This window comes from Psammomys obesus, unplaced genomic scaffold (genome assembly GCF_907164565.1).
Source record: "Psammomys obesus unplaced genomic scaffold, mPsaObe1.curated_primary_1811, whole genome shotgun sequence".
NCBI classification, from domain to species: domain Eukaryota; kingdom Metazoa; phylum Chordata; class Mammalia; order Rodentia; family Muridae; genus Psammomys; species Psammomys obesus.
Window position 1 is genome coordinate 12,705,373 of NW_026596134.1, and position 21,249 is coordinate 12,726,621.

Here is a 21,249-nt window from a genome sequence, read left to right on the forward strand (position 1 = left end):
CCTAAGGGGTATAAAAGTTAGAAAGGGTGAGGACTCCAAAGACAAAAATGTAGATTCATAGTTAGAGCATAGAGATGACCTGGCATGCCAAAGAAAGACAGATACTGGGAACAGCAAAAGTTACTCAAAACACCTCAGAAAGATGGTGGCCCCGACAAGGAAGAAGCCAGGGTGATTGTCTGAGGGAGTCAAGGGGTGAGGAAAGACGGAATTCAGGACAAGGAGACCAAGGTTGGGCTGAAGTTATGTTAGAATAGATAAGATGAAGGATGGAGAAATACGCTGTTTACACTTGATTTTAGCCAAATCCCAGAAGCATAAAGGCACCACTTAAAAACGTGTTTAGAAAGTTGCTGGAGATGTGCTTCAGCTGAGAGTCGTTGCCTAGCATGCACAAAGCCCCAGGTTCAAAACTCAACACCCTATAAAACTGAGCACATGCCTTCAATACCACCACTGGGGAGACAGAAGCAGGAGACCAGAAGCTCAAGGTCATTTTCTACTGCACAGCAGGTTTCAAACAAGCCTGGGTTACAGGAGACCCTGTGTGAGCTGTGAAATTTCCAGAGGCTGAGGAAGGGCTGCATTATGGGACAGCAGACATCGGAATAGTAGAGTCCGCCTCAGCACAGCTGCTTCCTCCCAGGTGAGCATGTCATCATCAAACCATAACCATCCACTCCCCCATCTCCTGTAGCGCTGGCAACACTAGTTTAACTGGGAGATGACAAACAACAACAAAACAGGCTAGTTGGAGGCCACTGCTAGAATAGTATTTGGGTTATTAATAGTGTGTCATCTTAATTCTTCGACAGTATCTAGACAGAAAACTTAGCACATTATGGTGGCTCAGTATCCAACCATACTGTAAATAGTTGAAAAGGCAAAATTAGAGGCTAGTCTCCTATAGCATTATTTTTATTTTGTTATGACTTCTGGTTTTTCTTTGAAACAGTTTCTACTACAGGACAAGCAGGCCTCGAATTCCAGTTCTCTGTACGTTATAAAATGTAAGGTTTAAGACCTTCCCAGATTACAAACCATTTCTCAATGCCCATGAGGTTACTATGTTGGGTCAAACATGTTCCTCTGAGAAACATCTTTACAAGTGGTAGTTGAAAGAGCCTCAGGCACCCAGTGGTCCCCACCTCTTGCATTTGTACCCTTGTGTATCATCACCTCACCTCTTAAGTGTGCAAGAGACCTGTGACTTGCTGCTTTTAACCAAGAGTTAAGGCATAAACCAATGGCAAGTTATCCATTTTGATAGTAGTCTCTACGATTCTCCTTTACTTTCAGAGAGCAAGTAGCCACGCTGTGACCTGCTCTGGGAGAATGCATGTGGAAGGAGATGGCAGGTCGCCATCTGCCCACCAGCCAGCCAAAACAAAACAAAACAAAACAAAACAAAACAAAACAAAAAAACCCAAAAAACCTCTTAGATCTAAAGTGCAAGAAAAAAAGCTCTGCCAGCAACTGAAGCACAGAAGCAGACTGTCCCTCCGTCAAGCCTCCTGGTGAGCTCCCAGCCCTGAACACCACCTGGACTGTGGCTTTTGAGTCCCAGAGTAGAGGTCCCATCACTGTGTTTCAATTCTTGAACTACAGACTATGGGATTAATAATAAATATGTGGTATTTCAAGACACTAAATTTATGGTATTTTATTATAGCATTGAAAATACAGAAATCTTAATATTTAAAAAAAGGAAAAAAAGAAAAGTAAAATTGAGTTACTGGCCACATGGAATATTTATTAATGAAGAATCCAAAGGTTAGTCTTCAATGCTCATTTCCATGATTTTTAGAGTCGATAATTCCTTGTCATGATTACTGCCCCCTTTGATTCTGGGGAACTGAGCAGAAGGGAACAAGGATGTGCTAAGACAACAGAGTTCCCTGGAAGGCTCAGCCTTTTCATAGTCACTGTCACCTTCAATGACATCCACAGAGGTTTCCTGATCTATTAAACTGTCAGAAATACTTGGATTGTTTTCATCCCAGGTTGAGGCTTCAAGATCTGTTTCATCATTGATCTGTTGAATTATAACACTTTCTGAATACTTGGATTTATGGCTGGGCCTCAAAAATTCACCCGGAAGAGAGAACATCTTTTCATCCTTCGGCACAGATGACAGCATCTCCAGGGCCTCCTGGTATTGCTGACGTTCATGCTGCATTACTGTATCCTCATCATTTGTGAGTTCATGTTGTTTTGAAATCAGAGCCTTTTGAAAATCAAGTTGATTCAACATTCTGAATTTCTTTTGCTTTTCTGGCTTTTCCTCAGATATACAGCCTAAGTCAACCTTCAGCCCATGCAGCAGGTAACGCATTTTCCCCTAGAATTAATGAAAAAAAAAATTCAATTCTGAGAATCATCACATTAGTTAAATTAACAAAACTTCTGCCTGCAGGGCTGCTAGTCTCAGAGGAGTAGCACACTCACAGCCCCTACACCCCTTCCCCTCACAAAAGGCATAAGGGGGAATTATCTGTTTTGAATTCTTTTAGAATATAGAAAAACATTAAATTCTAAAGAGACAAACCTCCTCCAAATGATGTTTATTTTGATTTATATGTCGCTCAAACAGTCGTTCTAAAAACCTACAAATGATAAAGATAAATATTAATATCTTAAAATTCGATAAACCACTAAATGTAACATAGTTATATAGTGTAAAAACTGACAAAGGCTGGAACGTGGTTTCCAGATGAATGGTGTTCTCTGTGAAGCTGGAGAGTAATCCTTCCTGCTCTGTCAAGTTCTCTAACCTGGCAGGCAGCCTGGCTTCTGTTACACATTTGTTTTTAAGTTAAATAATAAATACCAGTGTAGCTGAAGGATTGAGTACTCTTTATGTTTCTGTTTCAGGTGAGGCACAGAAGTCCCTGCAAAGGTCTCTCCCCATTAGACACACAGACATTAAAGATCTCTACACTCTACACCCTTCTCTGTGAGAGAAAATGCTCTCACAGAGCTAGTTCATCTTGGCTCCTAAAGGATACCCTCCATTGATGTCAAACCTACAAAACAACCTCCATGTAAATGCCGGGGAATTATGCTAGCATAACTAGACACACAACAGTCTGCCCCACCCACCCCAGACATGGTCTATGTAGCCCTTGCAACTCTAAGCAGACCAGGCATGTGCTACCACACCTGGCTCACAGCAACACTTTTAACTCTCCTCCTGCCAAAGCCAGGACATGAAGGTCCTGTGAGAACCATATTAAAGAGAAAAGATTACACCTCTAGGATGAGCTTCCTATCCCCTAAGGTCACAAGGTCTTCAGAGAACGTACCCTTTCTACACCAGGCCCAGTATCACACTACACAGCCACAGTTTCCTGAAACACAATTTCCCCAGTCACTCAAGTTAACTCATGCTCTTCAATGATCTTCAACAATCCAGGAGGTCTAGGTTAGTCTATCATTTTTAAAAGACCAAGAGTATCCTACTCTTTATAGCTACTGTTTACAATCTGGAATATTCACACCTTGGCATTTTTCTATGCTTATGGAATTGCATAATTGGAATTAAACAATACATACTATTTGGGCACACACACACACATTTTCAGATCAACAAGATGCACTTTGAATGTCTTTTTTGCACCATTCTTTCTCAGGCTGGTTCTGTTTGGTCTTATGAACCAATGCTAAATCTTAGGAGGAAAATATAAACAGTTAAGGAAAAATGTGAATGCTTTGCAAATTTTGGGGGGTTGTAGTAAAAAACATGAAAGTTACCATTTTAACAATATAAAATGTGTAGTCCAGTACTGTTCAACATATTTACTTCTTAAAATTATTAGTCTTGTACATGTATGTATAAGTGTGCATGCCTGTGTATACACTCAAGGTAAAGGACAGCATCAATGCTTATCATTCTCTGCCTATTCCTTTAAGGCAGGGGTGCTCCCGAACTGAAGCTCCCATTTTCAGGTGGGCTGGCAGCCAGCAAACCCCAGTAAGCCTCCTGTCTCTGCTCCTGACAGCCCTGCATGAGATCACACTTGGCTCATTATGTGGGTGCTGAGATCTGAACTTGGGTCCTCATGGTTGTACAGCAAGTGCTTTAAACCACCGAGTCATCTCTCCAACCTCCATTAAACAAGTTTTTTTTTTTTTCTTCTTCTTCAAATAGAAGAGGTCTGAGAGTTTTAGCACACACTGACCTCTGATCTTTAATTCCAATAATGAAAGTGTCTTCCTTCATTAAAAAGTAAACCCTGTGAGGCTGGAGATAGGGCTCAGAGGTTAAGAGCACTGGCTGTCCTTCCAAAGGTCCTGAGTTCAATTCCCAGGAACCACATGGTGGCTCATAATCATCTATATAACGAGATTTGGTGCCCTCTTCTGGCCTGCAGGCACATATGCAGGCAGAATACTGCATTAAAAAAAAAAAAAAAGTCAACCCTGATGTAGGCCAGAAATAGCCACTTCAGTGTCTGAGAAAGTGTGCAGAGCGTGTTATGGAGTCCTCTGCTCTGCAATGTGTACAAACAGTTTCTCATTTGTCTTTATTAGATCTTATATAAGTTGTAGTAAAAGTGTTTGTGAGCTGATAAGATGGCTCACCAAGTAAAGGTATATGCCACCAAACCTTATGGTTGAGTTCACTTTCCAGGCCCGCAGAGTGGAAAGAGAGGATTGACTTTCATAGGTTATCTTTGACCTTTATAGCATGCTTGACATGTAACTACAAACATATATAAATGTAAGAAAATTTTGAAAACTTTTTTTTTTATTCCCATTACTGTTTCTGATAGCAAGGTAGAATTATGGAAGCTTTCCACACAGATAGCAAAAATTCAATTCATTATATAATCTGATATAATAATATTTAAAATCTATTGTTTTCTGTGGAGTATGAAACAGTCTTTGCAACTTACTATCGATTATAAGAAAATGATTACAAAAAGCAATATACCTTTTTACAAGCTTTAATAGTGTGAAAAATATTTAATGTACATCTCAACTGCCATACACATTAAAGAAAAATCTCTAACCTGTTGGAAAATAAACCAAGTTTCAAGATTTCATCTGTCACATTTTCCATGAAGTTCAGGTACAGCAGCTCTTCTTCACTGCAGAGGAACACGAGCATCAGAACCATCTCATGGCGTGAGAGGCCAGGCGGGCACACCCAGCTCTGCCATTACAGGGATTGCTGCCCATGAGTACAGCGAATATTATAAAACAAATCTGTTTTCTCATGTTCAAAAGGAAAATAGTACAAGTGAGAAAATACTACCCAATGGAGAAAAATTTCAACTTTCTGGAACACTCATAACAGCAAAAGGACTAAGAGAGCTTATACCCAGGGAGGCAGGGTAGGTGTAATGCTTATCAAGTCCTGCTCCAGCATCTTGTGTTCAAGTTGGAAAATTTACTGAGCAGAAAGATGTTGTTTTCAAAATCCATATAAAGGAGAAAAGATTTTCTAATAGGTAAATTTATAGATGAAAATGCAGTAGTAATCTTTTAAATCACTTAAACACATTTCTTACACTATTTCATGTCTAATTTTAGTACCTATTATAAGAAAGTTAGGATACTATTATAATTGATTTGAGTTAGCTCAAATCATGAATTAATGGAAAATGGCAAGTAGCTACTCAATTGATGAATACAAATATAGGGAGAGGTGGTTGTGATAAATCAGCATGTTTTAAAAACAACCCATATAACTTGCTTAAGAACAACCAGACTTAGAAATAAGTGAAACTATAAAATAGATTATTTTCCTGAAAAATATTAACTTAAAACTGTAATTGTTGAGCGTGGTGGCACACACCTGTAATCCCAGCAATAGGGGAGGCAGAGGCCAGCCTGATCTACAAAGCAAGTCCAGGATAGCCAAGGCTACACGGAGAAACCCTGTCTGAAAACCAAAAACCAAAACCAAACCAAACCAAACCAAACCAAACCAAAAAACTTGTAATGTGACCTTTGACACTAACTATGACAGAGCATGCAATGAAGCGATGCAGTCACAGACTACCAAAGAGGCTTCTTAGCTCCAAATAATTTCCGGCAGGTTTCTTTAGTTTATAAAAATAAGCAAGAGTCTTACACATTAATTACTGTAAATTATTAGCAGATATTATTAACTTAGGGACACATTTCTACTAAAGATAAAATGCCCAACAATTCCTCCATTGGCATGGATTAAACGACTGCCAAAGTTGGGTGTAGAGAGATGAGTTCCAATCTTAATTTATCTTATGTTTCCCCCTAGTCTTAATTCTGCTTCCCACTACAGCATAAGGTCAACATGCTCTTACTCAGAGAAGATTTTACTGTCTGAAGAAAGCTGTGTAGAGAGCTCACAGTCTGGCCTAGAGAAAGGAGAAAGGGAAAATATTTTAACAACAAAAAGGTTGGCGTACATACATATATTCCATGGTTGTTACTCTACATTACTAATGTCATGCTTTGGAATGTCTATCTCTGCACTTCCCTATCGTGATGTAATTCGGCGGGTATGTGCATGCATGCGTGTGTACACATGTGCTAATATGTGCTGTCGCGTTTCAAGGACCTGTAGTCAGTACTCGACCTACCTGTGGCCTTAGGCAAGATCTCTCTAGCAAAGGTCTGAGGAGGAATTGGGCCCTATGGGTCTGTGCCCTCTCCTGTCAGCGCCCAAACACATCCTCATTCTTCCCTGTGAAGACTCTGCTCCCTTCATCTCATACCTGGTCTCTTCCAGGGGAAATGCAGTTGAGAGCTGAAACTTGCTAGTACAACATTTTGCTAGGTGATCATGCTACAGTCACTAAGCATGAGGAGCAGGGTTTAAAGAGCATCTCCCAGCAGCAGGGCAGACCGAACACTGGCATGTGCGAATGTTCCACATCACCAGTTTTTGGCTTTTGAGATTTTTATTAATATAATGGCTGTGTGTGTGTGTTTCTGTGTGTGTATGTACATGTGTACAGGCAAGTACCATGAGATCAGAGGACGACTTTGCCAGTCTCCAAGACACAGATTTCAACTCATCAAATGGTAAGGTTTTTCAGTACTATTGGTGCCATAGAAACTGGCTAATATCATTGCCAGAGAATTTGCTTTGAGGGTAATCCTTTCTAGTGTTGAGAGATGGCAACTATTGCAAACTAGCATCCCTTTTCCCTTTATTAACACATTATCAAAATGAATTCATTCTACCCTTTACTGAGCATTTTTAATATAAAATTTCCTTAGTAAGACAAACAGTGTTATAGAATTGTATAATACTCATATTATTAGCACATGTAATTAAAATAGTACTTAAAGGTAAATGCTGTATGTCTATTGCATAGGAAAGCAAATGGAGATAGGCTCGCACTCTATAACCCAGGCTGACCTTGTACTTGTAGTGCTCTTCCTGCCTCAGTCCCCAAGTATGGAGCCAGGTGTGAGGCTGCACTCACCTTCGTGAGGGCTGCTGCGGAGCCCCATCTTTAACCCTGTCCCAGTCTAAGTTTTGTTCTTGTGAGGATAAAAGAGATAGTTTGTCTTCAGCATCATATGTCATATAATTAGATGCCTGGAAGTAGAACAAAAATAATAAACTTTTATTATAAAAGAAAAAAAACAACAACAAACTTTAATGAAAATGAATACCTAAAAGTACCTGATACAGTAAGACAAAAACATTTTAGAATATTTTACCCAATCAGCATTTTCCCCACATTTATTTAAAGAGGAACTGACTTGATTTTTATGTTAATGAACCACATTTTAAACGGCATTAGGAAATCATAAGGTAAATCATAACTCACGGACTGGGGCAGAAGTCTGAATATGTAATCCCAGCTCTGAAGAGACTGGAGCATAAGGGTCTCAGCTCTAGGTAGATCTGGGGCACCTGCTTAGGGAGACTGATCTCACTACAAGTGGTCCATGGCCTTTAAAAGATTTATTTTATATTATGAGATAAAGTCTCACTATGTAGTTAACTGTCCTGGAACTTGATATGTAGACCAGGTTGTCCTCAAACTCACAGAGATTGCCTGCTTCTGCCTTCCAAGTGTTGGGATTTAAGGCATGCCCCCACACTTGGCTAGCCCTGAAAATGCCTCATCCCAGAGCTAAGCAGAGTTGGTCTGGTTAGTACTTGGATGGGAGCCATCACCCCGCCTACACATAAAAAATAAAAAAGATAGAATAGAAATCCATGAAAATGATACAAATTTGTAGCTATTAAAAAATTGAGGAAAAGAGTCCATTATTAAAAATTCAAAAGTGCATCTGTTTCAAATATGTCCTATATGAAAGCAACTGCAGTAGTGATGCATATGAACAATATTGACAAAAAATAATGGCACATTACTTGAATAGAATTCTTATGTGTCACAAACCTGGTGATATTTTATTTGCATCAATCTTTACAAAGTTATTTATTTATTTATTTTTGTTTACTTTCAAACAGGTCTTCTGTAGCTCAGGATGGCTTTGATATCCCTTTGTGCCTAAGGGTAATCTTGAACTTCTGATCATCCTGCCTCTACCTTCTGAGTACTGGAATTACAAGCATACATCACTGGGATTGGAGAAATGGCTCAGTGGTTAAGAGGATTCAGGTTCAGTTCCCAGTGCCTGCCTGGCCTCCTGTGACTCTCCCTGCCTCCAGTCTGGAGGATCCTGACCTCTCCTGACCTCCCTGGTCACTTGTCATGCACGATACTTTTGGATAATGCTCTTGCAGACTGTGTACAATTTACCCTTGTTCACTCAAATGCTCATTTCTCTATCCCACTATCTGGTTTCAAGCCAAACATTGTATTGTGATATTTATTCTAAGCATCTCCTGTTTCAAGAAGTTTGTGTAATCATGCCACCATCTGTTCTATGGATTGCCAATAAAAGCCAACTAGCCAATGCTGAGCAATACAGAGAATAGGGTAGGACACCCTGGTCCAGTGAGGGGAAGAGAAAAAAAGTAAGGGGAGGATGGATGCATGAGGAGAGGACTTGGAAACATCAGGAGAAATGCACCAGACTTAGGGTATGGTTAAAAAGCAAGTATAATGTGGGAAATCTGAATGGGAGGAAGCTATACTAGCTTGGAGGCTTAGGATGGAGTGTTTATTGCTCAGCATTGTGCTCTAGGCCAATTAAATAAATCCTAGCCCCTCTGTGTGGTTATTTGGGCATATAGCTGGTTAGGGAGTAACCGCTGCTTTACTAAAAATATAAATCAATATTAAATATTAATAATCTTTCATCATGGTACACACAGATGTAGGCAAAATACCCACAGACATTTAAAAAAAAGTGCTGAACATGGTGGCACATGCAGGGGCAGAGGTGGACCAGCCTAGTCTTTATAGTGAGTTTCAGGATAGCCAGGGCTAAGTAGAGGTACCTTGTCTCATAACAAAGCAAATAAAAGCCAACAAAAAATAAAAGAAAAGAAACAAGCGTGTACCGCTATATCAAGTTCATGCTGCAATTCCAGCTCTGTTCATGGTAGGCAAGTACTCTACCAAATATGTTATCTCCCCAGCCCTATAAAGCTGATTTATTCAAAATGCTTTCCAGTTTTAGAAGTGTGGTTAAAATGTACATCTACTGTAGTTGATAATACTTTACTAGAATTCTCAAGTCCTAGACTACTGTGAGGACCCGTCCTTTTCTTGAAGGACTATGAACATTTGGATCCCAATGTAATAAACTGGGCTTCTTACATTTTCACTTATCATTATGATGATGATGACAATCATGTGTGTATGATGTTTGTGTGTGTGCAGGTGCGTGTGCATACCACACTGCACATGGAGAGGTCAGTTTTCGGGAATCAGTTTTCTCCCTCCACCGCGGTTCCAGGGAACTCAGGTCATTGGGCTTCTGTGCCAAGCACTTTGACCTGGGGAGCAGTCTTGCCTGCCCTGCATTAGTTTACTTAGTTATCTAGCTATAAGCCTAATTCCTTCCATCAAAATCCAAGGTAAAAACAGTCATCATTTCTAAAGCCTTTCCCAGACAAGGAACGTTGCCTATTTTGCCCTCGTACAAGGACCCTGCATGTTAGTTAGATTTTTAGGAAGACACTTGGCTCTCAGAGGATATTTTCTCCATGACCCTTAAGTGGCCCCTCTGTCAAAAAGCTATCAATGGCTGAGATGTAAATCCATCACTTCCTACCTATTTTCAGAAAAGAAAAAAAGTTGTATGATTATTTTATTTTTGTATCCCTGCAACTGTGCCTGATATTTAAATATGCAAACATATTTATGAATAATAAATTTAAGTTAGAGCATAATACATGATTGAAATGACCCAAATTGGATGAGTTTGCCTGAAAAATCATGTCTAAAACTATGATATATTAAAATAAATCATTGCTAAACATTAAAAAATATAGTATAATAAAGTTTATAAAAGTAAAGGCAAATGTAGAAGAATGGCATCTACTGATTCTTCTATGATGTATGATCTATAATAGTACAGTCATGTACAATTCTTTAAAATATATAGGAATTGAAAAGTCAAGCTTCTGCTGGACAGTGATGGCACACACCTTTGATGCCAGCACTTGGGAGGCAGAGGCAGGTGGAGCTCTATGAGTTCAAGGCCAGCCTGGTTTACAGGATAAGTTTCAGAACAATCAGGGCCTACAGAGTGAAACTAAATCAGAAAAAAAAAAATTAAACTTCTACGTAGCTTTGATATACCTTTAGCACCTTGTCTACCTTTTGTGTATGTCACAGGTGGTTGCTAAGTAACTTTTCTACCACTGAGCTATAGTCCCAGCCCTTGATTGTTTTAAGACACAATCTTGCTATATAGCTCAGGCTACACTCAAACAGGCTGTACAGTCCAGGATGGTTTCAAACTCATGAGCCTCGTACCTTTACCAAGTGTTGGGATTATAGGCAAATGCAACCAAGCCTGATTCTCAGACTCTTTTTTTTTTTTTTTTTGGGTTTGGTTTTTTGAGACAGGTTTTTTTCTGTGTAGCCTTGGCTGTCCTGGACTTGCTTTGTAGATGAGGCTGGCCTCAAACTCAGAGATCTGCCTGCCTCTGCCTCCCAGAGTGCTGGGATTACAGGCATGCACCACTGTGTCCAGCTCAGAATCTGTATTTTTGAAAATGTCATTAATATATTGTATTCATCCATATGTTCAGCTAGCCAACCAGCTAGCGAACCACTTGGGTGCTAATAACAAATGACTTCCTAGATGTGGTAGGATCCATCTGGCCATTCAGAGAGCACATTCAGAGTTGCCATCTGCACACAAGCACTGTTGCATGTTGACCACCTTGAATTTAACAAGTGTGTCCTAGGGATTGCTCTCATAGGCCAGACAGCAGGAGGCATCTCACAAGTCACAGCACCTGCAACTCAAAAGCCACAACATGAAAGGAGCTCATGCTTAGTACCTGCTTCAGGTTCACTTCTGCATCCTTTGAGTTCTTTGTGTTGGCTGCCCCATACTCAGTGCTAAAGCTACAATAGTCACAAAGAAATGATTGTTACTCCCTTATGAACACAGTGATGAGTCTTACTGTCAGGAAAAGGTGTCACATAAGTAAATGAAATCCAACTATTTACTTTTCCAAAACTATGTAATTTCTAATTATATATCTGGAAATAGAAACAGCCATGATTTGACTCGCATATGCTTCCTTTTCCTTGCTTAAAAAGTAGACTTCAGTTAAATAGCTAATGGGGTAGGAGAAATGAGACTATAGCATTTATAATTCCTTTTTCTCCATCTTTCCTTTTTTTTTTTTTTTTTTTTTTTTTTTTTACCAATTGAACTTGTTCCTTGACTCCAGACAAGTATATTGGCCTTTCTGTTTCCTCCCCACCCTCTCCTAGCTCCTTCCCTGTTACCACCCTCCTTTCCCACACTCAGGAATATGGCATGTAACCCCAATTTGTGTGTCATCCTTGCACAGGGGCCATGCTAATCTTCTGTCTCACTTCAGTTTTAGTATTTGTGCTACCAAATCCAGCAATGACTTCTTCAGTCCTCCTCCAGTCGATGATTTCTATTACAGACCCAATTCCTTTTTTAAATTAAATATATGCAGATTAATTTGCTCTCATCGCACCTCTTATCTATACTCATAATACCAGTCTTACAGTATTTGACTGTTTGAATAACTAAAATCTAGTACAAAATGAATTTCAATCACTTGGAAAACTTACTGAATATTTATCATGAACCATCCATTACAGGAGAAGATTTTCTATTAAGGCCAATCATACTTAATTTCCAGATGTTCTCTCAAATGTCTAAGTCATCTGCAGCTGTTACTATCTAGGCTGTGAACACATGCCAAGAAGAGAGACAGGGAACTGGAAACATTTTTATTTTCCCCTCTGGGCCTTACTGTTTTACCACTGTCAACATGAATATATACACTTATGTCAATGCCATCTGATAATGTATCTCTAGACTTCTCTGAAAATGCAACATTTGAAAACATATAAAGGTTCAAGAGTTATGTTTACAACAATAACTTGTGTAGCACTCATATTTATAAGAACTTAACAAATCTAAGAGCTTAAAAAAATGACTATGCTGCTTCTAAAGACCTACTGGAAAGGCCACCAACTCATTCTAATGGAAAGGCTCAGCCAGCTCTCAAGGCTGGCATATAGAGTGCACAAACAAAGCAAGAAGTAGTACTTATTGTTTCCATCGCCTTTGGCCTTGCTGTCAGCTGTGGACACACCATACGAACCTGCTGATTTCAGTCTGGGTTTCGGCTTCCATCCGCTGCTCTAGAAGATCCTTCCTTCTTTTGGCAGGTGTGTAATAGCGGTACTGCGACAGGAAGGACTTCGCTTCTGTTTTTAAAGTGCGTGGTGTGAATGGCAATTGCTTGTTAGAAAAGAGGTCTGAGTGTTTTTCCAGAAGATCTCCACTGGGTGTCTTGGAAATAACTAGCTGGATCCGGTGGCCATTTGGGAAGGCACTCCCTGGCCTCCTGTCACGGCCATGTCCAGAGCGTGGGCTCCTGGGTGCAGGCTCTGTATAAGCCATGCTGGGTGAGGAGGTGCTGGGATACTTCAGGGTGCCATCCATTAAGATTTTGTAAGATTCAGGCAGACTTAGATTCACTGAAGAAGGGACGAGTGACTTTGAAAATGATGGATATCTTGTCATTTCTTTGATTAACACATCCTCATCTTGTGGTTCCCCTGAGGGCTAGGAACATTTGACAGTCATCAGTTGCACTGCAGATTCATGTAAGTGGTGAATCTCAGCATAAGCTTATATGTGTACCTCGGCTCTAACTTCTGTGTAGCAGTGCAATCAGTACTTTTTTTCTCCAGTGATGGGACTGGATCCCAGGGCCTTGAGCTGCTAGGCAAGTGTTCTACAACTGAAATACCTTCCCAGCCTTGCCCTTATTTTCTAGAAGAGAGGGTCAGGCCACAGATGAATGCTGCTCTGCTCCTTACTCTTATATATTCTCTGTTTTAAGAATTCATCTGAAAAGCCGGGCTTGGAGGCTCACCCTTGTAATCTCAGGAGGCAGGCAGATCTCTGTGAGTTTGAGGCCAGCCTGGTCTACAAAGTGAGTCCAGGACAGCCAAGGATACAGAGAGAAACCCTGTCTTGAAAAACCAGAAAGAATTCATCTGAAAAACTAATTTTAGAATTTGTTTATAGCACAAGGAATCTTAAATTGATTTTAATTCATTTTTTGATAATGTACAGGTGAGCTAACTTACAAACTGATGTACTCAAGTAAGGAAACTACACTACTGCTTCCTGAATAGGTCCAGATACCTAATTTCCTTTCCAACCATTCCTTCCCCAAATAAAGACAAAATGAGTTAAAATGAGTGTTCTGTATTAAGTCATGAGTCCTTATGTCACCACTTCAGGACCTCAGCTTTAAAACGTGCTCCCAAACTAGACTCACATTACAGCTGGTGTACAAATTGCCAATCTCTTTTGAAAGAAATTTCTGAATCCTACAGAGCTAATTAATTAATTAATAACCATAAGAATTATTTATACCCACTGGAACGGTATAAGCTAAGTCTAGGGTAAGGAAAAATGCATGAGGCATTAGATTGTCTGTAAAAGGAAATTCTTATCAGTGTGATGTTTTACTAAACTGAAATACCAAAGAGAACCTTTGAGAAGAGAAGTACAGAGCTGGGGCCAGTGAGATGGCTGAGTATATAAAGGTGACTGCTTCCAGGCCTAACAACCTGAGTTTGATCCCTGAATCTCACATGATAGAAGAAAGGAGCTAATTCTCCCAAGTTTTCTTTGATCTTCACATGTGAGCATGCACATACATGAGTGCCTGTGCACACAACACACACACACACACAAAATTAGTAAATGTAAATAAAAGTAAATTTGCCCAGTATATTTAATGTTTAATGCTCAGCAATGGAAAACAAAACAAAAAAAAAAAAAAAGGAAAAAGAAATACTCTTATCAGTTTGATATGGGAAGGCAAGTTGATTTTGAGCTAAGAGAAAGCATGAGCCTTACCTAGTATATTTTCACATCTCAAACTCTACCTTGGATTCTACTCCCCCTTGGAAATCAAGAGAGTGCAATATGAAATTAGTTATACTGACTGATCTGATTTTTAAGATTATATAATAGTTTCCTTTAGTTTTAAATATTGAACTAAAGGAATAGGTATTTGCACACAATATGGGTAACACATTGGTAAGGCCATCCCAACAGAGAACGCAGGCCACAGGAACATTCTGGAACAAGCAGTCTGCCTACATGCTCTGCTTCATCGTGCTGACAACATGTGATGTCATTTGCTACAAACTGGATCTATGATTTGGATTTATGCAAAGTTCAAGTTAAGAACACCTACCCAATTTGTAATCACAGAGCAACTGAGTAATAAATCTCATTCAGGGATATAATAGCAGAAGAAATGTTAGACCAACATCTTGGAACTGCCAGGTTCTGGAACAGTTGAAAACTCAGTTCAACTGAAGACCAGGCTTGGTGCAGATTATGTGAAAAATCTAATACCTATTTTACAAAAAAATTCCAAATTATTTATATTGTATAAAAGAATAAACAGCTTTTAATTTTTATTATTTGGACTGCTTTGAAATGTTTCCTACCTCTATGCAGAAATATAGAGCATTCCTACATATTTGATTAGTGTTATAGCACAGAGAAAGAGCTGTGCCCATGGAAGGGAAGCACGGGGAAGGGTCCTGAAAGCTGGCATCTCATGAGCCAGGGAGACAGAAGGAATGCAGGAGGGCCTGGGCAGTGAGGACACAGGTTCTGAAATATGTGCTCATGTGCAGACCCTGCTAAGACACTACGGGCCAAAGCTAGCACTTTAAATTGTAACTATCTTTTCAGTGAGAATATTGTATAATTATAGTAAGTATCTGTTAACCATAAAAGTCTACCCAATTATTAAAATACATTACTAAAACCAAGAATTTAAGATAACTTGGATGTGTCTAAAGCATTAATGAATAAAGCTTGCTTAAAATGTAGGCAAACTAAAAATTACTATTCTAAATGGAACCATAAAATGTATAAATGCATAGATGAACTACCATGTAAGGCAAGCAAGTTATAGGATTGCAGATGCTAAAGGAAAAATGAATAGACATTAAATAATGTGTTTTATTTTACTTTATTATAAATGATTCATAAAATACATTAAAATATATAATTTAAAATTCAATAAGCTATTTTAATCTCAAAATTACTACTTTATATTCAAAATGTTAAGAGGTTAAACAATTTTAATAAAAATATTGGGGCTAGACATTTCTTATTTTGCAAAGGACCTGTTTTGGTTCCTAGGATCCAATGGTAGTTCAGAAGCACCTTTAACTCCATTTCTAGTGATTTGTCTATTTTCGCCCCTGAGGGCACATGGCATATGTGTAATAATATAACATACATTCAGGCACTCACACATATACATACAATAAAATAAATCTTTTTAAAAATCTACTCGTGATTCTAGCATGGATGGACATATTAAAAGGTGTATTACAATGCAGGTGGAGCAGATTTAATCTAAGGGAAGCAGCCCTCCTGGTCCTACAGCCATACAACAGCCCAGGAGCTCTCAACCCTACCTGCTGACTCCTAGATCTCATCCCCTGAAGGAGATGCTTCTATCCAGTGTCTCTTGAATATATTCATTGTTCCTATACAAACTGAACATGCCAAACTGGCATACTCACGCCTTTCATCAGTGCTACCTCAGAAGAAAACCTGTACTTTTTCTGGTTCGTATCAGAAGCCTGGGATCTCTTCACGTCTGCCTTTCCCTTCACATCATCTAAACAGATTTCAAGCCCTAGCACTTCTACTTTCTAAATAATAATAAACCTCCCTTAAGTGTATTCCCTCTGTTCTTTATAAGGCCCTGGATCAGCTCTTATTCTTTCTTGTCCAGATTACTGTAGCTCTCCTGTAATTAGTCTGCTGGTCACTGCAGCCAGCGTGGTCTCCATAAAGGGTATGGCATCACTGTCTAACTAAAAACTGCTTCATAGCTCCTCCATACTTCTCAAGGAGGAAACCAGTCCCAAATCTCCAGAATGGCTCCAATACCTGAGTCTTTCTTACTGCCTGCTGGTAAACCACACCTTCATCTGTACTGAAAGTCCTAGAGTTAAAAGCACAGTATCTGGTGCTCGGTAAGCAGCAGGGAATCTGTTCTGCCAAGAGGGCTTGCCTGCCCTTCCTCTTATTTTTCTTTTCTTTTGTGTTCCTTTCTTTCCCTCCTACCCTCCCATTTTCCTTCCCCTCCCTTTTCTTAACCATACCATGGATGCCAGGGCTTGAACTAATACTTACTCAAGAGCATGAGTAATCTCAATGGCTATTCTCCAACTGGGTGAGTTGCCCATCTTGACCCTTGGCACTTGGAGACTGAAAGCCTTAGGGAACCTAACTCCCCACACAAGTTTACAGCAGAAATTTTACATCATTTAGAACTCTGCAAAATTTCAAGCCAAGATTTATTACTAACTAAGGTTCTCTCATATATAAATTATACAGTGATAAAAGGTATGGAAAGAGGAAAACTATGGATTTTAAAAATGTTTCAATTAATTGAAGTTAACTAGATACCAATTCTAACAAACTCAAAAAATATCATGAGACTGTGTGAAATCGAAACATGTTATTTGGCAGTCTTAAAGAGTGACTGATTTTTAGGCATAATAATGTTGTATTTTTTTGAGAAAGGCTCACTGTGTTGTCTAGTGTTGACCTGAGCCTGGGGTACCTAGTGTGGCATTTGCTAGAATTATAGACATGCACTATTACGCCTGGCCACGTGGGTTATGGCCATGACTGTGGGTTATGTCAATGTGTTTATGGGTAAAACTATACAGAATCTTACAATCACATCCAAATGCTCTGATCTGGAGGAGGTTGGAGATGAAAGAACACTAGAACGAAAGATGAAAGAACACTGCCACATTGGATGACAGAAAGTTGTAGGTTTGCTACAGTATTAAAGTTTGCAAATCAGCTGTTCAGAAAAATGAGATTATGAAATCTGCAAATCATTGTATCAGCCAGCCTTCAGCAGAGAAGCTTCTTCTTGTAAGAAATGGTAATTAGCCCAAAGACCCACAACTGGACAATGTGCACAGGGGGAGAACACTCTGTCCTAAATGGGATAAATTTATCAAACACCTCCCCTCAAGGGTCAGGGAATGTGTGGAAAAGGAAGTGGAAAGATGGTAAGATCTGTAGATGGTAGAGGATTCCAAAGAAACACAGTTTTCAGACACAAGAGGGCGGATACAAACATGAACTCCGACACTGTGATGGCACACACAAGACCTGCACAAGTTCAAACCAGACAAAATCCAAGCATGGAGAAGAGAAAGTGAACACAGAGTTCCACCCTCAACTGAAAAGCTATTTGCAACTGACATCTGCTGGGAAATGGAAATCTGCTTTCTGGAATGACACTGAGTACATCAACCACACCCAGGCCTAGGAGTCAGACAACACAAAACAGACTCTGGTTTTTGTGCACTTTTTGTTTTATTTTGTTTATTTGCTTTGAGTTTTACTTTGTTGGTCTTTTTAGTTTTTGAGAGAAAAAAAAAACATGAAATTGGGTGGATAAAGAGGAGGCAGGGGAAGGGAAGAATATGATCTAAATATATTGTATGGAAAAAACTGAAATAAAAAATACCACCCATAAAAACACCAAATAATTTCCAACTTCTATAAGTCAGAATCCAGAAAAGGAGAAAGAATGCTCTGTTGGCTGAAGCTAGCATAAGCGGCCAGAAGGAGAAATGTACACCAGTAACAAATGTGCTCAGATGTCAAAATCCTCAACAAAAGTTTAGCCATTGAATTCAGCAACAGAAAACTTCAACACTTTAATCACAGCACTGAAGAGATAGAGGCAGGCAGATCTCTGTAAGTTTGAGGCCAGTCTAGTCTATTTAGTTCCAGGACAGCAAGGAATGCATAGAGAGACCAAACAAACAAAATGTAACAAAATCCAAAAGAAAAAAAGAAAGAAAAATTTTAATGCACCACAGCTGGGATCTGTTTATATTAAGTACACAAGTCATTCACCATGTTAACAAATGGAAAATCACATCATCATTGCTAAGAAATGCAAAAAGAGCATTGCCTAAAATTACCCATCAAGATCAAAATACAGTATATCAAAAATCTTTTTAATTAGAAAAAAGGATACTTTCATGGGAGAGACTCTGAAAATTAAGTATCAAATTAATTAACTCATCAAATTAAACAGAAGGCTACTTCTTCAAACAAATGTTAAAGAGAATCATAACAAAACAAAACAAAAAATAACCCTCCCCCCAAACAAAACAAACAAAACAAAACAAAACAAAACAAAACCCACAGTCCAGTCTAGCCAACCACACCCTGCAGGCCACATCATTCTTTCTAGCTTGTGGAGCTTGACTGGAACACAGTTAGGAACTTATTCCTGCATTGTTCATGCTTGCTTCCCACTGGCAGGAAGTTGTGACAAGGTGCTGTGGTGGGAAAGGCATACAGTGGAGATCCCTGCCTCTTGATGCTCAAAGCTTGCTGACCTAAACCTACTGGAAACAGTTCTGAACCAGGCGGCAGCACTGATGTGCCTCGGAAACATCTGCTTTTAAGGAGCAAAATGACAAACCTTACCTTCTGTAGGGAGTTTAAAAAGGACCTGGAATTCATCTTGGAATTGTTCTGCATTGTGGATTTACTTATTTTAAACTCCTTTTCATATCGTGCCAATTCTTTCTTCAGTTTCTCTCTTCGTTGTTGGTCTGCGTCTAAAGAAGGAAGCAAACCTTTTAGCATACCAACAAAACAGAAACACTAACTTTCTGCTTTTTTTAGACTCGTACTATCAAGGATCTCTCTCTTTGGAAGCTTCTCATTCTATACTCCAGGCTACAGGCTGTTCTCCAAGCTGAGAGCTGAGATAGCCTTGTCTGGAGGAGCCCTTCTCTGGCGCTGGGATTCGAGGCCAATGCCACCAGGAGCAACCATCACATCTTCCTTGCTAAACATAATTGCATTATGATAGATGAGTACAAATTCATATACTTTTAAAGTATGGAGAGATTCTAAGTAATATGTAATTTACAGACATTCCAAACAGAGAGTAGAGGCAGGAAAAACCACTTGATCCAGGAGTTCAAGGCCAGCCTCACAGCAACAACTCATCTCAAATGAAGAATCAATAACAACAAAGCCATGGAGACATTTTAAAGACAGGTGTACTCAGGCAAATGACTTCTGTTTCCTGGAACTGCTGCTCATTCGAAAGGCTAGTAGAACATTACTTTCTTTCTTCATAGTGTTTTTAAGTCAGGCACGGACAAGCAAGTTAATCAGAGAGTTATCACTAGACAAGCACTAAAAATGATAAAATGAAAACTAGCTACATTTCAGAATTAAACAAACAATAATATTACATGTATTTTTTTAAAAAATTAAAATGTCAAGGCTAGTATGGTGGCACATACCTGAATTTGACAATGTAAGAGGAGAAAAAAAGCCTAGATTACACAGTGAATATCAAGCTAGCCAGGTCAATATTCTAAGATCCTGTCTAAAAGACCAAAAGCCATGCAATGGGTTTAAGCCTGGGGAGTAGAGGCAGTGACAAGGCTCAAATGACCCAGTAGGTAAAGATGCCTTCAGCCCACGCCTGATAACCTATGTGCAATCCCTGGGACCCACCTGTGGAGAAAGTGGACTCCCAAAAGTTGTCCTCTGATCTCTACAAATACACTGCTGGACATGATTGTACACATGCATGCACACAAGCATGTACACACACACACACAAAGGTGTAATACCTAAGAATTCAAAACAACCCCCACAGAAAAAGGGAATATTCATTAACATTTTTATTTTATCTGTGCACTGTATGTGGACACAATGAATTGTGTGCAGACACAAATGATTTCTTGTATATGAGATGTTTAGAAAAGGCAAATCAATGGAGGAAAATGATTTCTCAAGGCTAGGGGTAAAAATTATGTGGCTGAAAATTGGTACAAGGAATTTATATGGCAATGAAAATGTTTTAAAATTGTACAATTTTGTACATTTGGTAAAGATCAGAGAATTAATGGCAAATCTTGTTACTAAAATATTTTATTAAGAATAACAGTAAAACTATCTTCTATAAAAATAAAGCTTGTATAGTACTCCATAAATACATACAATTTTATGTGCCTAAAAACGAATAAACGTTTAAAATAAAATGGGTTTAGGCTGAGGAGATAGCTCAGGGGGTAAAGTGCCTGTTAGGCAAGCATAAGGACCAGTGTTCAGATCCCCAGAACCCACGACAGGCCAGCAGCAATCCTCCGCTGAGATGGGAGGCAGTCAGGTAAAATGGCTAGAGGCCTGCTGGCCACCCAGTCTAGCACTTCCAGTGCTGAGCAACAGACTGTCTCCAACAAGATGAAAGTGGGGGCTGACTTTGATTGCCGCATGCACAGCATGGCACATATATGCCTAAACGCCTACACACCCCCACCCCCACCCACAGAGATTAGAAAATCAAATATTAAAAAAAGAAAAAAATAAGAGGACATGTTCAATCAAAAATTGTAAAGCTGGGGCTGGAGAGATGGCTCACCAGTTAAGAGCCCTGGCTGCTCTTTCAGAGGACCTGTTTTCAATCCATAGCACCCACATTGGTGCTCACACCTGCCTATTAACTACACTCCTGGGGATCTAATGCCCTCTTCCGGGCTCTTTGGGCACTGAACACATACGATGCACAGACATACATGCAGGCAA

At 39.4% G+C, this 21,249-nt stretch overlaps 1 protein-coding gene and 1 non-coding gene across 6 annotated transcripts in view; both read right to left on the reverse strand.

Moving 5' to 3' along the window:
- Positions 1 to 1,663: 1,663 nt before the first annotated feature.
- Spata7 (spermatogenesis associated 7) overlaps positions 1,664 to 21,249 on the reverse strand; it is a 34,671-nt gene continuing 15,085 nt past the window's right edge. For all 5 annotated transcript variants that reach the window (XM_055593001.1, XM_055593000.1, XM_055592999.1 and 2 more), the window contains 8 exons: positions 19,126 to 19,259; positions 12,695 to 13,161; positions 11,381 to 11,447; positions 7,425 to 7,540; positions 6,294 to 6,347; positions 5,016 to 5,093; positions 2,549 to 2,606; positions 1,664 to 2,341 (listed from right to left, as the gene is read on the reverse strand). In XM_055593001.1, the coding sequence (XP_055448976.1) occupies positions 1,775 to 2,341; positions 2,549 to 2,606; positions 5,016 to 5,093; positions 6,294 to 6,347; positions 7,425 to 7,540; positions 11,381 to 11,447; positions 12,695 to 13,161; positions 19,126 to 19,259 (1,541 nt within the window). In that variant the 3' untranslated portion in view covers positions 1,664 to 1,774. The remainder of the gene's footprint in view (positions 2,342 to 2,548; positions 2,607 to 5,015; positions 5,094 to 6,293; positions 6,348 to 7,424; positions 7,541 to 11,380; positions 11,448 to 12,694; positions 13,162 to 19,125; positions 19,260 to 21,249) is intronic.
- LOC129666223 (U6 spliceosomal RNA) lies at positions 11,858 to 11,962 on the reverse strand. Its single transcript, XR_008718512.1, has one exon. It is a non-coding gene; the product is annotated as a U6 spliceosomal RNA (small nuclear RNA).